At 30.3% G+C, this 15,331-nt stretch overlaps 1 protein-coding gene and 1 long non-coding RNA gene across 4 annotated transcripts in view; one reads left to right on the plus strand and one right to left on the minus strand.

The window, feature by feature from the left end:
• The window catches only part of LOC127700565 (uncharacterized), a 16,818-nt gene continuing 1,487 nt past the window's right edge, over positions 1-15,331 (minus strand). For 2 of the 3 annotated variants that reach the window (XR_007981639.1, XR_007981640.1), the window contains exons 2-4: positions 6,405-6,573; positions 5,744-5,967; positions 1-4,510 (exon numbers count right to left, since the gene is read on the minus strand). This is a non-coding gene — a long non-coding RNA (uncharacterized LOC127700565). Of the gene's footprint in view, positions 4,511-5,743; positions 5,968-6,404; positions 6,574-8,619; positions 8,726-15,331 lie in introns of those variants that run through there. The other variant, XR_007981638.1, reaches the window with a different exon arrangement.
• The window catches only part of LOC127700563 (uncharacterized), a 22,444-nt gene continuing 15,820 nt past the window's right edge, over positions 8,708-15,331 (plus strand). Inside the window, exons 1-2 of the mRNA XM_052204118.1 lie at positions 8,708-8,863; positions 11,760-11,821. Of these exons, the coding sequence (XP_052060078.1) occupies positions 8,743-8,863; positions 11,760-11,821 (183 nt within the window). The 5' untranslated portion in view covers positions 8,708-8,742. The remainder of the gene's footprint in view (positions 8,864-11,759; positions 11,822-15,331) is intronic.

Below are 15,331 nucleotides of genomic sequence, written 5' to 3' on the forward strand. Positions count from 1 at the left end.
TGATGTTTATATATTTATTTATTTCACAGCATATCACAGAAACCATGACAACCAATAAAAAATGTAATTCAAACAATAAAAAACAACAAAGGTAAACAAAACTATAATTATATAATAAAAAAACATAAGTAAATATGGGTAATTCCTGCAAAAGGAACACATAATGTAAAGTCATCAAGTATAATTATGGGACTACCCAATACACATGTAAAAGTATATATTAACATAATGTGTAGAAGTCAAAACTACATTGTTAAAAAGTTTTCATTGAAATTAAACAACTTGTACCAAATTTCTTGTACTAAATTTCTTGCAGGCAAATTTTTGCTGAAATGTTGCCAATGAATTATTTTCTATGTTTTATTTATAAAGAGCTCTTCTTTTCAATGGATCTGTCCTTAACATTCTTTTTATACATAAAGATGATTAATCCTGAAAGAATTGGATTATGTCCGACAGTATGACCTATCTATCTAGCTACGGAATTATCTATATAAGGGTCTGGATGGGAGTCCTTCATTTCTGTATATTTAATTTTTTTTTAGCATTTTTCTTTGTCTAGCTAGCTATGGAATTATCTATATAAGGATCTGGATGGGAGTCCTCCATTTCTGTATATTTAATTTTTTTTTTTGCATTTTTCTTTGTTTTTAAAAATAATGCTTATTCTGTAAAATTCCCATGAAAATTATTTTACTATTAGCATTATCATATTTATTACATGATTTCTTTATTCTGTACATTGTTCATTTCTATAATCAGTATTTTATTATCTAATTCTTTAATTTTTCACAGTTGTTCTTTATTCTTTTGCACCCCATTATTCTCTTTTCATTATCTTTTTGACTCATTTTTCTCGTTATTTTATTAGTTATTATTCTCTAGTCTGTAAATCCCACCCAGACCCTCTTATAAAGTCTTTATTTAAAAGAAATTGCAGTAACTATAACAGAAATATCAAAACATCATAACTTTATTTAGCTACAAAATAAAATTTGCTCATCTCAGTTTGGCAAAATCAAAATAAAACACCTGCCATTTTGATATACATTTAATTTAGTTACAAAATAAAATTTGCTCATCTCAGTTTGGCAAAATCAAAATAAAACACCTGCCATTTTGATATACATCTAATGTGTTCAATTAAAACTTTTGTTTGTAGGTTTACCAATTTCTAGTGAGTATAATATTGATATTTTAACATCAGTCTGTTAATAAAGAACAAGAATTTTGAATACTGTATGAAACATAAATCTTCCATTAGTTTTGGTATGTTTAAAGTAAGGATGCATTAATTAAAGAAAATAATAAACAAAAAAATGTTCATTGATAATACAATATTTCTAAGCTGTTTTATTGCACATTTTTAATATAAACTTGTCCACAAAAACAAAAGTTAATTGTTGGACATCTTATCTTCAATAGTTTAATAGATGAAGCATACACTCTTAGTAAAAAGATAATACAGAGCAGAAAATTTTAATTTTTGTTAAAGAGCTAATTTAACAATAAAAGAGAACATATCACTACATTACAGCACAAGAAAATAAACTTGAGAGTTTTTCTTCAGCTGCTTATCTGACAAAAATAATGCAAACAAGATCGTTATTTCAGAGTACAACAATTGAATATGAGATTCAAAAGCTAAATCTTTCAGGATACACTACAAAGAGCTTATATATCAAACTTTGGTAAACTTACAATTCTACCACTTCTGAAAATGTATTAATCTAAACAAATCCTCCCTTAATGGATCAATATATAAATTTTTGGGTCAATTTCTGCTGATGAGTCTTGATGCATTAATGTTTATCAAATTTTGTATACTTTTTACCTCCAGAAAAATTGTCATTGAATATTAATTATATTTCATAATATACTAACATTTAAATAATTGATTTTAAAAGTTGACTACTTTCAAAACATAATACCGGTATTTAATTATATAATACTGTAAAAAAGGTAATTATTCAGGTACAACAATACCCCATAAAACCATGTGACAGTTTTATATATAAGGATGACCCCCAAAACCTACACCACATATAAAGCAAATTAAGCTGAAAAATGCATCACATAACACAGAGAACAGAATATCAGTATATCAAATGAAAAATTATCCAATACCAAGCAAATGTGATCTTCCTGTCTTAAGGAAGCATGGAAATATAAAAATTCTAAATTATATCTTGGATTGCAACTGATCAGTCTTTTTTTCACAGAAACTGCTTAACACAGTATGTAATTCATTTATTTACATGAAAATTCACATGCAGATCCATAGAGAAAGGCAAATCAATAGGGTGACTTGCGTTCAACAATGTTGTGGATTAAACTCTTGGTGTAGGTTTGGCTTATAAAAAAGGAGATGTGGTATTTGCCAATAAGACAACTGTCACCTAGAGACCAAAGAAAGAAGATGTATACAACTATAGAATGCTCATTTGATCTTTGCGTAGTTTAACATTTTAGATGATATTTTTTAAGTTCATACTAAGTCATACTAATGTAGATATTTCCATTATTTAATCTGATTTTAAAACAATTTTTTTTAAGTTGCAGAAAAAATTTATCACATCTTCTTTTTATATATGCTTTCCTTTCAAGCAAGGGATAAGTAAATTAACATAACAAGATTAACATGGGTATTGTAAATGATACATTTTATATTTGATCCAGGTTGAAAAATGAAAGAACATAAGAATAACATCTACAACTATTCAAGCATAACTGAAGGAAAATCAGAAATAAAAAAAATACAGAAAAAACTACTTTCACTTACAAAAACTAGGTCTCAGCCAGATAATAAAAAAAAATTTAAAATACATAAGGAAATATATGGTACAAATACTGATGTCCAAAGGCTATCTCAATCTGAAATGGCATTTAACAGAATATGAAAAAATGTGAAAAAAATTAATAAAGTTAGAGTTAAGCTTATTTAAGGGATTTTTTTTCTTAAAGGGGCACTAGCTACGAGATATATAAAAAATCTAATATATGATTTTTTTTTGTTCAATCATTAATGAAAGTGAAATAGTGAAATAATAATTCACTTTTAGCCACCAGTATGGTTCAATTTTGTCAAAATAAGCTAAGAAACATTGATGATGAATTATTCACTTGAAAGTGAACAATTCGACCTCATTGAATCCGTATTCATGTGAACTTCAATTTAACCCTTAGCTAGAGATGGATAACACGTGAATTGTATGTGTAAAGTTATTTAAAGGAAAAGAATGTCAACATTGAAAGTGAAACAAAGGTAAATCATTTGATTGACTGATCCGATCCACAAAAAATCATTCTTATACAGGTAAAAACGATGATAAACATATATTTTTATTCTATAATATGAAATTAAACAGACCTAGAAAAATCCAATAGCATGAGTTCGCTTAATCTATTTATATCTTTATTTATGTTTACATTGCTTATATGGTCATCGGATGACTTTGGAGGTCAACTCGATAGTTAATTAGATGGCGTCTAGACTAAAATACACACAAATCGAAGCTACGTGTTATCATGCCCATGTCCTGTTAACTGTTTATTTTAGACTTTTAATAGTTTGGATAAATGTTTTACGTTGTTATAAATCAAATATGAGAATTTGAGTCAAATCGGTGAACATGAATTTGACAGCTAGTGCCCCTTTAAAAATCATCTTACAAACATTTCATTACAAATTTGAATAATAATATCATTGTAATGGTCAAATCTACTCTAAACCAAGACATTTACACCAGGGATTAATGAGTCCTTATTGGGAATGTGTATGTAGGAATTATTGGAACAATTCAATATTTCTGGAATGATGTACATTAAGATGATTACAATATATCAATAAATGGGAAAATGCCCCTATGCATTCAATTCCAAAAAAAACATTTTTTGATAATATCAGTTTATTCTATATAAGACTTTTATCACATTAACTTTTATCACATATTTTAGATGATCATAAGGTATATAGCCATTCATAGATTCCTGCATTTACAGTCTTGTGAAACTAATCTGTATGATTAATCATTAAATTTTACTTTTACAAAAGCCCTTGCTTTTCCATTGAGAATTATTTGACAATTTTGGAAACACTCCTGATCTATCACCATTTCGGAAAGGCTTCATAGTGTGCCCCTGGTGGTAACCTCATTAATCCCTTATCAATATATATATATATACACTCAATCAAAATTTTTGTTGAAAAAAGTACAAGGTCTTTCAACATTTTACTTTTCAAATACTACACACAGTTTTTCACACATTTATAATATTCACAATATAATACATTTATGACTTCTTCTGTTTGGTAGTTCTTGGACTCCAAACAGTTCATGGTGTAAGACACATAGCTGGGTCATGAAGCCGTCATTCGGACAGATACAACGTTTTTCTCTGACAGACTTGATAGCTTCTCGGAACGTCATTCTTCGTTTCAACATTAAAAAGGCAATAATTATAGTAGCAGACCTACTTACACCTGACACACAGTGAACTAATACTTTACCTAAAAAATAAAGGAATCATGTAGTATTATTAAATAGTCTACTAAATCTACAAGGGCAATACTGTGAACTAAACTTTTCTTGCTCTGTGTTGAAGGCCTCACTGTTACTTTAAGATGAAGAACAGCAATAAAAGCACTGTTCCTTTGCTTTTTGTGTGTTTTTTGCTGTGCATGTACTGATTTTGTGTCATGGATGAATACCCCATATCTATTGTTTTTCTATTCACTGCATACTTATCAATTCCAAATCCTATTATCTGCATTTAAACTAAAAACAAAAGTATCCCCTATCTCTTCTATGAAACAATTTCTCTGACCTCAATAGGATAATAACTATATATTATCATTGTTAATTACTTAAAATATTTGAGAAAAAAATTTGAGTTATTTTACTAATTAGCAATAAAAAAAGTCACAGGCATTTTCCATTTGTGTCAATTGACATTTCATTTGTATAAATTTGTCTTTCATTGCGCCAGCACTTTCTTATTGTAAACAGTATCACTAATTTTTTTTTCATTTGTGCCAATAAAACTTGTCATTGGCATCACTTTACAGTAAGCACATGTGATACAGATATGTCTTATATAATAAATTGATAATTCTATGATGACATATAATAATCTTGTGTGTTTACTGTTCAACTAAGGAAGACAGAAGAGGAATTATAAGCAGGATAAGTTCACTCTATTGCCTCCACAGTAAGATATAATTGTGTTTTTCCTATACAACAATTAATATATTGACCCTAAATGCACATTGACAATTTAACCTGGCAGAGAATTTGTGAGCAACGCTACTAATGTACTGTGATAGTGTACTCTGCAATCTACCATTCATCTGTTACCTCTTAAGAACAAAACCAATCTTTTACTTTTCTTGTTTCCCCCGTAATAACAGATGTGGACATATCATATGGTCTGATTTTGAAGATGCTTTATTTTCTTCATTACATTCATGAAAATATAAACGATTGGAAGGTGCAAATAAAACTATTTAATACAATGTGATCGAAACGACTCATGAACATTTTTGATTCTTGTACAGTCATAACAGTATTTCACTTAAAATATTGATGGTTGTACTTTATAGAAGAATTCATATACAGCAATATTATACACAGCACAACATGACACAATCTCATGCAATGCCCAGAACAAACTGGACAGAATTTAAAAGGAAAAAAAAGTTTAAAAGTGCCATTTAGTATAAAACTGACGTTGTTATAATTACCTCCCTTTTCCAGAGCTTGCTGTATAATATTTGCAGTAGGCCTGAAAAACTTTGATATATCAAATGACTCTGTGTCCGAGGCTTTAATACCATAAAATTTGATTCCCATGTCTTTGTAATACTTGGCATCTGTATTTACAAATATTGACCGTTGACCCTGAGCGCAATTAATTACATGTGTGATTCCAAGTTCTTTTAGACTGTTTTTGTCCATGGCTATTTTCCTAAAAATGTATTTATAACTGACATGCATATAAAGTCAATACAGTAAATTTTCAATGTAGAAATTTTTCACTTCTGAGTTCTGCATAAGTTTTCCACTTCTATAAATTTAAACAAGGATCTCTTACAATCAGATGCTCATATGAGTAAATGTGTATATAAAATATCATTCTGGTTTCCATTGATATAGTAGTTGTTAAATAACTGTCATTTCTTATTGTGGAGCATTTTGCAAGGACTCAATGTCAAACCAAATTCCCACTGACTGACATACTTGATGGCATAGAGATCCATGCAAAGTTCTTACATTTTTAAACTATCACAAAAATACCAAACTCAGTTTCAATATTGGTTGGTGAATAAGCACAAAAGTAATTAACTTACGTAACATTAATGAATGCCTTCTGATGAAACAAGTTAGTATTGCATAAATATATACCTGTCTCCAAGGAATAATCCGGGATAGACTTCATTATAATTATTCTCATTTCCTCCAGCAGTAGGTACAGCACACTTACTGCCCCTGTTTTGTGAGTATGGATCCAACACATACTGCTTTGCCCAGTTTTGTAGATTTACTATTTTATATGTCATCAAGGTACACCAACCTGAAACCAATAACAACAACAAAAATCGTGAGAATGTTTACGGTGAAAATAAGGAAAGCTTGAGTTCTTCCATACATTTACTGAAAATAGAAGACATACAGATGCTAAGTAAAAGGCACAGAGCTTTTAAATAAGGAGAATTGAGAAAGATTATTCTTCAGACCGTACAGCTATGAGCTACAATATGAACAATGTAGCTGTCCATTTTTCTTGAACATTCAAACTGGGGGAATACAATCTTAAGATTAAAGATAAGGGCCATGATAGAAACTTATAAATAACTTACTATTTACATATCTGAGTAAGTAAAGTTTTATGTATCTCTATGACCTTTAAAACTATTAAATTTCATCAGCTTTCGTAAAAAAAGAAATTAGCATCTGTCTTTGGAGAATTATGACTATGAATACAATATGAGGGTTTCCCAACATTATCATTATATTCAATTTGGTCTAAAAAAAAATAACTTTTTATTGAAATGGTCTAAACTTTGTCAGTGGCACCAGAGATTTAATTTTTTTAAATCTGATTATGCCAAGTCAGGAGAGCTGTAATTTAGTTGTTGTTGTTTATTGCTGTTTCTCATATTTGTTTTTTGTTTATTGTTTTGTATAGTTTATTCTTGTGTTGTGCCGTTGCACCATTGTCCCAGGTTAGGGGGAGGGTTTGGCACCAGCAAACTAGTTTAACCCCGCCACATTCTGTATGTGCCTGTCCCAAGTCTGAGGAGCCTGTAATTCAGTGGTTGTTGTTTGTTGTTGTGTAACATTTTTGATTTTTTCGTTCATTATTTTGTAAATAAATTAGGCCATCAGTTTTCTCATTTGAATTGTTTTACATTTGTCATTTTGGGGCCTTTTATAGCTAAATATGCGGTATGGGCTTTGCTCATTGTTGATTGCCGTTCGGTGACCTATAGTTGTTAATTTCTGTGTCATTTGGTCTCTTGTGGAGAGTTGTCTCATTGGCAATCATACCACATGTTCTTATTTTTATATCAAAGTCCATTTTAAAAAAGTTATATCTATAAATCACAGAATAATATATTTATGAAAAAAGACCTGCAATACTCTACATGCTCTATCAAGTAATTAAATCATTTTTAGATTGTCATAAATGTTTTGTTGCATTATCATTTTACAATGTACTTTATTGTACTTTAAAAAAGAAAGTAAAAAAAAAGTATCAACCATCCCAACACAATCATGACAATGGCCACCACTCCATCCTTCTGTGAATTCTTTAAATTTTCAATATCTCAGTTTCAATTATATGGTCATTTTTATAGATTTCCTGTTACAAAACTTCGAATTTTTCGGAAAACTAAGGATTTTCTTATTCCAGGAATAGATTACCTTAGCCGTATTTGGCACAACTTTTTGGAATTTTGGGTCCTCAATGCTCTTCAACTTTGTTCTTGTTTGGCTTTATAACTATTTTGATCTGAGCGTCACTGATGAGTCTTACGTAGATGAAACGCGCGTCTGGTGTATTAAATTATAATCCTGATACCTTTGATAACTATTTCAATATTTGACTTTCCTTTTCAATAAAATCTTCATTTCAAAAAGATACATTTTTCAAACTATAAACAAAAAGGTTTATATTACATGTACATGCAGCATGTCAGTAAAAAAGTAGTTTATTATTATACATAATATGGCCATTAAATGAGTTATACCAATGGCTGGTATTTCACTCACACGTTTGACCAAATATATGTCTTAAAATCATTTTTTGATAAATATGATTGTTGCCAAAATTTTATGATTATCGCGAAAAAAATTAATATCTGTCTAGAAAATAGAAGTTTTGCTGTAAATAATCGTTCCAACTATAACAGTATATAATCTTCAGATATTGAAGGACTACTGAAAACCGAAAGAAGAAATAAAAATATGTAGGAAATATCATTTAGTGAACTAAAAACATAAGTTTAGATTTGTCTCCCCTTTGTATACAAACTAGACAAAAAAAATTGATATCTTTTGTGCAAATTGCATAAATATGTTACAACTAATGCCTACTGTACAACAAAGTATGTACCCTATGCAAACAAACTATAGATATCTCTAAAGATCAATAGAATTGTCCCAAAAATGGCAGAAATCGAAAACTCAGCTCAGTTGGTGGTTGGTCCGGTATTGTTCCGTAGTTTGTTTTTCAGAAATGGCTTCCGGGTTTACAGAAGAAATAGTGAAAGATTTTATCATTAAAAATGGATGTAAAGTGACAAATCATGAACTTGTTACAAAGTTTAAAACGTTTTTAAATGATCCAGAATTCAAAGGTATGAAATAAAATAGTAAAGTTAGTGTCATGAGTGTACAGTGGCAGATTACAACGGGCGCTTCATCATCGTCACTATTTTAGTATTTACCTGTTTACTGTTCTCTTTAAATCTTTAAGGATGCCATATGGAAATAATGCTTTCCAATATGACCTCCATATGCTGATCAGTGTTAAATGTCCATGGTAACAACGAATTTTATTTTTAATCACTTTGGCTAAGTTGGTAAATCGGCACCTGGCAACAACTAGTCCAAATAATTATGACGTCTTGAAAGCTATTTTAATTTTTTTTCTGTGACGCCTTCCTCGTAAAATAGCCTTTCCTCGTAGGAAGGCGTCACAGAAAAAAATTAAAAAAGCCTTTCAAGACGTCATAATTAGTTGGACTGGCTTTGTACCACAACTTCCCAAATGCTATGTGGTTTTCCTTGTACTGTGTTATTAAGATGTAGAAATTAACTTTTTGCTTCAGTTTTGAGCAACTTTAAGTCCTATAAGAAGAGATAGTTCTTTTTACAACAATCTCTGCAATCATTGCTCTCAATATTTTCTGTTGGCACATTAATGAGGTCAAGAGATTACAGTAGCCCATACAGTTCAGGCAGTTCTAGGCATTACAACTACAAATATTTCTAATAATGTTTCAAAAAAATTTAGCATGTAGATGTATTTCTGCAATTTGGCTTTAGAACAAGATTTTGACCGATTGCAAGTATGCAGTAGCAGTACGCTCAGGTAAATGTTAAATTTGCTTAAGAAGTTTAAAATTTTGAACAATATGGAGATAGCAGTTTCAGATCAGTTGCCAAAAATTGAATAGATTCTTGACAATATGAAAGCCGTGGTAAAACCTACATTTTCACCAAATGCATTGAAACTTTAGGCCATAGGGTTTAGTCCATTCAGTTTGTGTATATGTACATGTAGCTGAATTAAGCTATATTAGCTGTATTGAGCCATACAAATTGTCTCCATTTGGCATTTTAAAGTGTATGTAGACAGTCAGGGGGATTACTTTTCAAAATTACTTATTCAAGTTAAACATTACATTGTACAGTCAGGGGACTTACTCAAATGAGTGATTTTCTAAATCACTGATTCAAGTAACATTATGTCCATAAAGGTTGGAAATAAGAGTTGTTTTTCTTTAATTATCACCTATTTAAGTAGTACAAATTAATCACTAGACTAAGTGATTTGATTTTATTGTAGCTTTAAATATAGAATACTAATGATCCAGGGACTAATTATGTTGCTAAAATTATCAGAACCAACATCTGTGTTGATTGGATGACTGGGTCATGTCAGGTGATGACCTTGTACTAAATCTAGGATAATGACATAAAAATCACTTGTTTAAGTATCATACCTCAATTTCCTTCCAAAAAATCACTTCTTTAAGTATCATTATTTTAATTACCCCCACTAATATCAACACCCCCCAACAGTGAAATTTTGATGGCGAACAGTAGAATTTTATTACATAATCTATAAGATGAAACCTTGAATTTTACAGGAAAAATACTCCCACTGCTGGGAAAAATCTGTTAAGAAAGTATCAGTTCATTATGTAAAGCCATTTTTATAGCATTTTTTCAACTAAAATAGAATTTGCAGCTAAATGATTGCATCAAAGGCATAAACCTTGCTGCTTAAAAGAAGCAAAAAGTTCATTTTTTTCAATTTTACTAATGAAAAGATATTATCTAAACCTATGTGTTTAAAATTTTGGTAAAACTACAAAATCACAATTTGTGACAAAACTTCGAATTTGCTACTTAAATAAGTGATTTAAAAATCACCTATTTCAATAAGTCCCCTGACTGTTGTATATTTACCATTGTTTACTACAATATAACAGTTGATTCAAATACTGCATATGTACTTTTTTTCGAGAGTACTGATTTCCACGAATTTGGCATTGTCGATGAAATTGCCTGTATTTAATTTTGCGTTTCATGTCAAAACATAATTGACTTAATATTTTAAAATGTTCATTAATTTAGTCTTTATTTGTTTAAAAGTTATATGAAACAAAATAATCAAAGATATTTCAATCATCAACTTAGTCGTCTGTTCATTAGAGGTTATTATCTGATTAAATTGAACATTAGTTACACAATAAAGCTTTAAATAATATTTGGCTTGGGGCATTCTCTGTTGTGGTTAATCTTAAATTGATTTTTCTGTATGGATCACTAGTGTTACGTTAACAGTTTCACAGTTTGATAAGGTTATGTAAGGCAAACAAAGTAATGATGCATGTGCAGTTGTAAATTCCGGTGATATTCATTAAATGGTATTTATTATGCATGCAAGCTGCAAAATATATAGCTTTGGTGAAATAGTGAAAATAAATACACTTCAAAAAAAGTACATACTAGTCATTTTTGGGTCCCTTTATAGCTACATTGTAGCTTGCTGTTCGGTGTGAGCCAAGACTCCATGTTGAAGGCCGTAATTTGACCTATAATGGTTTACTTTTACAAATTGTGACTTAGATGGAGAGTTGTCTCATTGGCACTCATACCACATCTTCTTATATCTATATACAGAAAAGCTAATGGTTAATTTACATGTACTTGTATTGACTACTAAAGACTTCAAATGGAATTTCTGGTGCATTATAAAAATATTTTCTTTGTCAGAAATATCATCAAATATGTTAGGTAAATAAGTAAAGATTTCCTTTAAAAAAGCTACCGGTAATAAGAAGAATTACTAAGGTGTGAATCCCCTAGGCTTTTGATAGACCATCAGCTTAATGGACTAATGTATACATTGTATTATATAGTTAATATATATGATAATACTATCATGACTATGTATATATCAGACTGATCAATTAATTTGTTGTTTTGTACATTGTACAACATCTTTTTTCTATTTTTCAGTTCAGAACAGAGAGAAATTCAAAGATTATGTCAACACACTAGCAACAATTAAAGTAGATGAGGTAAAGTGAAAAGTCAATTAAAAAAAAGTTCGATTGTTCAGGTGTGCTCAGAAAATCTTGTAATATATTAGGACACTTTTCTTCATGTTCTTGGAACATTGTAGAGTTATGAATATTATTAAAATACTACGGTAAATTTCTAGAGTTTGTGCAAATTATTTTAAAATTATGTTTTTGAGGCAGAGCACTGTGAAATTTCTTTACATGACATACATTTGTAAGTGCCAATATTTACATGATTTTTACTTCATTTATCCAGAAAAATGTATGAAAGTATTCTAGGTCATTGTAGGTAGGATTTAAGGGTAGAGGGTACCAACTTTAAGATGAAGGACATTTTACCACTGTTTCTTGTCTGAAAAGGGACAACTTGATCATGTTTATAAATAGAAAAATTGAGATTGAATAAAATATAAAGAAAAAGAATACTAGGCCAACAGACCATATCAACCATCAACACCCAACTCCTCTGGAAAAAAAGACATACAAAGAAAAACAAGTACAATGTATGAACACAATGAACAACTACAAGGTCCAGATAGCCTGACTTGGTACAGACACAAAATGTGGTGGCATTGAACCAGTTTAACATGCAATAACCTTTTCCCCTTTACCATGTTAACCTAATTAGACCATGAATCGAAAAAATAAAAAAGACCTGCACTGTGTAGCTACAGAATGACCACTATTTTGTACAAGGAAAGAAATAAACAGCACATTATTTGGAAATACTACAGGAGGCTAGCTGAAGGAGCTATAGCTGTTGGTTAGATACTTTCGCTCAAGAAAGTAGTATAATCAGAAATAACACTCCTCATAGGATATGTGAAGAGTCATCTTAAAATATAATTGAAATCTGCAGTATTTGTGGGAGGCCAGTTATTATTTAGAAATTTTAAATGAGCAGAAGAAAGAACCATTTTAACTGAATTAGTGAGTACATGTATATCACACCTGCAGTCATTCCTAAGAAGCTGGACATTAGGCAAAGTCCAATAAAAATTGGTTTCCTGTTTTTTATAGGACATTTACACATATGGTTAGGACAAAATTCAATATTTTACTGGTTATTTGGTCCAGTTTTGCATTACTAAACCAAATAACCAGTAAAATTTTAAATTTTGTCCTAACAATATGTGTAAATGTGCTATAAAAAAGAGTCTGGTCCAGTTAAAAAAAATGGTTACTGGACCAAATGTCCAGTTGATTTCTGAAAGCCTTGGGAACCACTGCGCCTGTTGCCCTTGCTGTTGAAATTAGATATTCCCTGAGTTGGAAAGTATCATTTTTCTGTTGACTGCTGTACTCCTATTTTTGACATTTTCTTATATATATATATATTATGTCTTTTTGTTTTGTTCACACATTGTTGTCAATATAATGGAATTATATGTGACTGTCATACAAGTGAGAGGTTTAGCTAGCTATAAAACCAGGTTTAATCCACCATTTGCTACATAAGAAAATGCCTGTACCAAATCAGGAATATGACAGTTGTTTTCCCTTCATTTGATGTGTTTGAGCTTTTGATTTTGCCATTTGATAAGGGACTTTCTGTTTTGAATTTTCCTTGGAGTTTGGTATTTTTTTTATTTTACTTTTTGGTTCAATAAACATGATAAAAGGTAGATTAAGAAATACCATGTTATATTATTTTTTTAGTACAAACGTTATATGTTTGTATTTACAGATATGATGCTGATAAACATGATAAAGACTATAAAAAAGTTTGTGTGTTTGTAACTGGCCATGGGTAAAAATAACTTTTGGGTCAATGCAATGTTATTTTGCCGTGAATTGATTAAAGTCAGCTTACATACTGTGGATTCATTTATTTTCGTGGGTACCAATTTTCGTGGATTGATGAAAACCTGCATTTTCGTGGATATTTAATTTCGTGGTTTTGCCAAAGTCTGCATACAGCCCTATAGAAAATTTGCAGTTCGTTGAACATTTAAATTCGTGTTTCACCAGTACCCAGGAAATTTACGAAAATTGGTTTCCGATGAAAAATAATGATTCCACAGTATTAGAAATAAACGGAATTTGAAATAAAAGTTTGGCATAAAAAGTTTTTTCTAGTAGATAATTAAAAAGTATTAATTTTCCATCAGAAAACAAAGATCATAGGACAGACCTTTAAGGGTAGAGGGGTGAACAGCTGTGGGGAGCACTGAGAAAGTAGAGGGGTGAACAGAAATAGCTTTATTGAGCACTGAGAAAGCAGATGGGATTTGTGCCCTTTTATTTATGTATAGCTAGGACACTTTAGGTGTAATACCACCAAATCATAGTACGTCACATCCGGTTGCATACGAAAATAGGTCGAAAAAAAATATTCCCTTGAATTTGACAGTTGTAGGTAATTGATCCTACATTTCATTGCAGTAAAACATTTCTGGGTCATAAACATATATCTTGGGTATTTCAAAGCACCATTATTTTTTTATTTGGGGTTTCTATGAAATATTTTGGAAACTTGAGGTTACATGGTTACTAAAGCTTGCATACAGGTTAAAAAAGGGGGAAAATTTGATTGGTTAACTTCCAGTGATGGTTATTTTCTTATATGCAATGAAATGTTATGTGAAATTTTTTCTATAGTACTGGACAGGATCAAACTTTACTCATGCCAAGTATTTCTTTATTTGAAACAAAGATAAATTCTGCACAATTTTTTGAAAAGTGCAAATTTAACAAAGACTAATAGGGGAAAATCAATGGTGGTATTACACCTAATATGGGAAGCTGTACATGCACATTTGACCTTGTGAGTACTCTCATGTGTTAAAATTTCTTGCTATTTAAGTGAAATATTACTAATAATGAAATATTCTGAGTGGATTGAGTCTCCAAAACACATTTTATGAGAAAATTTCCTTGAAATAGGACTTTACCATGAATATTAGTTGACAGAATAAGCCATACTTAGAGTTTTGGGGAGCTTTTTCTCCTTTTTTCTTATATTCTGCTATACTAGAAAATTTTTCCTAAGAAATACTTTAATAAATATATAGTTTTAAGTAAATGAAATTATTTTTAAAGCAGTAACAACAAATTATTCACCAAAAGAGAAGCTTTTTATGTCCCTCTCTGGAACGCGGCGTAAATTTAAGTTTTACGTAAGGACTTATTGAAACCTCCTTGGAGACAGTAAACTTTTATACGGATAGTTCATTCAGCTTGAATACTTCAATTTATCATTTATTATAACATTTCTATCATAAATGAGTGAAAGTTACCCCAAAATTTTTATTTATTGGCATATAAAGTAGAAATTTTGAGGAAATGAGAGGTATAAATGGACCAAAAGAGACCTTATAAGGAAGACAAAGAGGTCCATTGGTAGTATTTATCATCCTAAAGTCATCTTTTGTATCATATCCAACTGTTTGTAGGCAGATGAGATAAATATTTGATCATTTATTGGTCCACACTATATTCTATCATGATGCGGCTTGGTTTGGATTTTTCGAAGAAATTTAGCTCGAATCGCTGCAGATGTCGCCT

The sequence above is a fragment of the Mytilus californianus genome, unplaced genomic scaffold, assembly GCF_021869535.1.
Source record: "Mytilus californianus isolate M0D057914Y unplaced genomic scaffold, xbMytCali1.0.p SCAF_5, whole genome shotgun sequence".
NCBI lineage: Eukaryota > Metazoa > Mollusca > Bivalvia > Mytilida > Mytilidae > Mytilus > Mytilus californianus.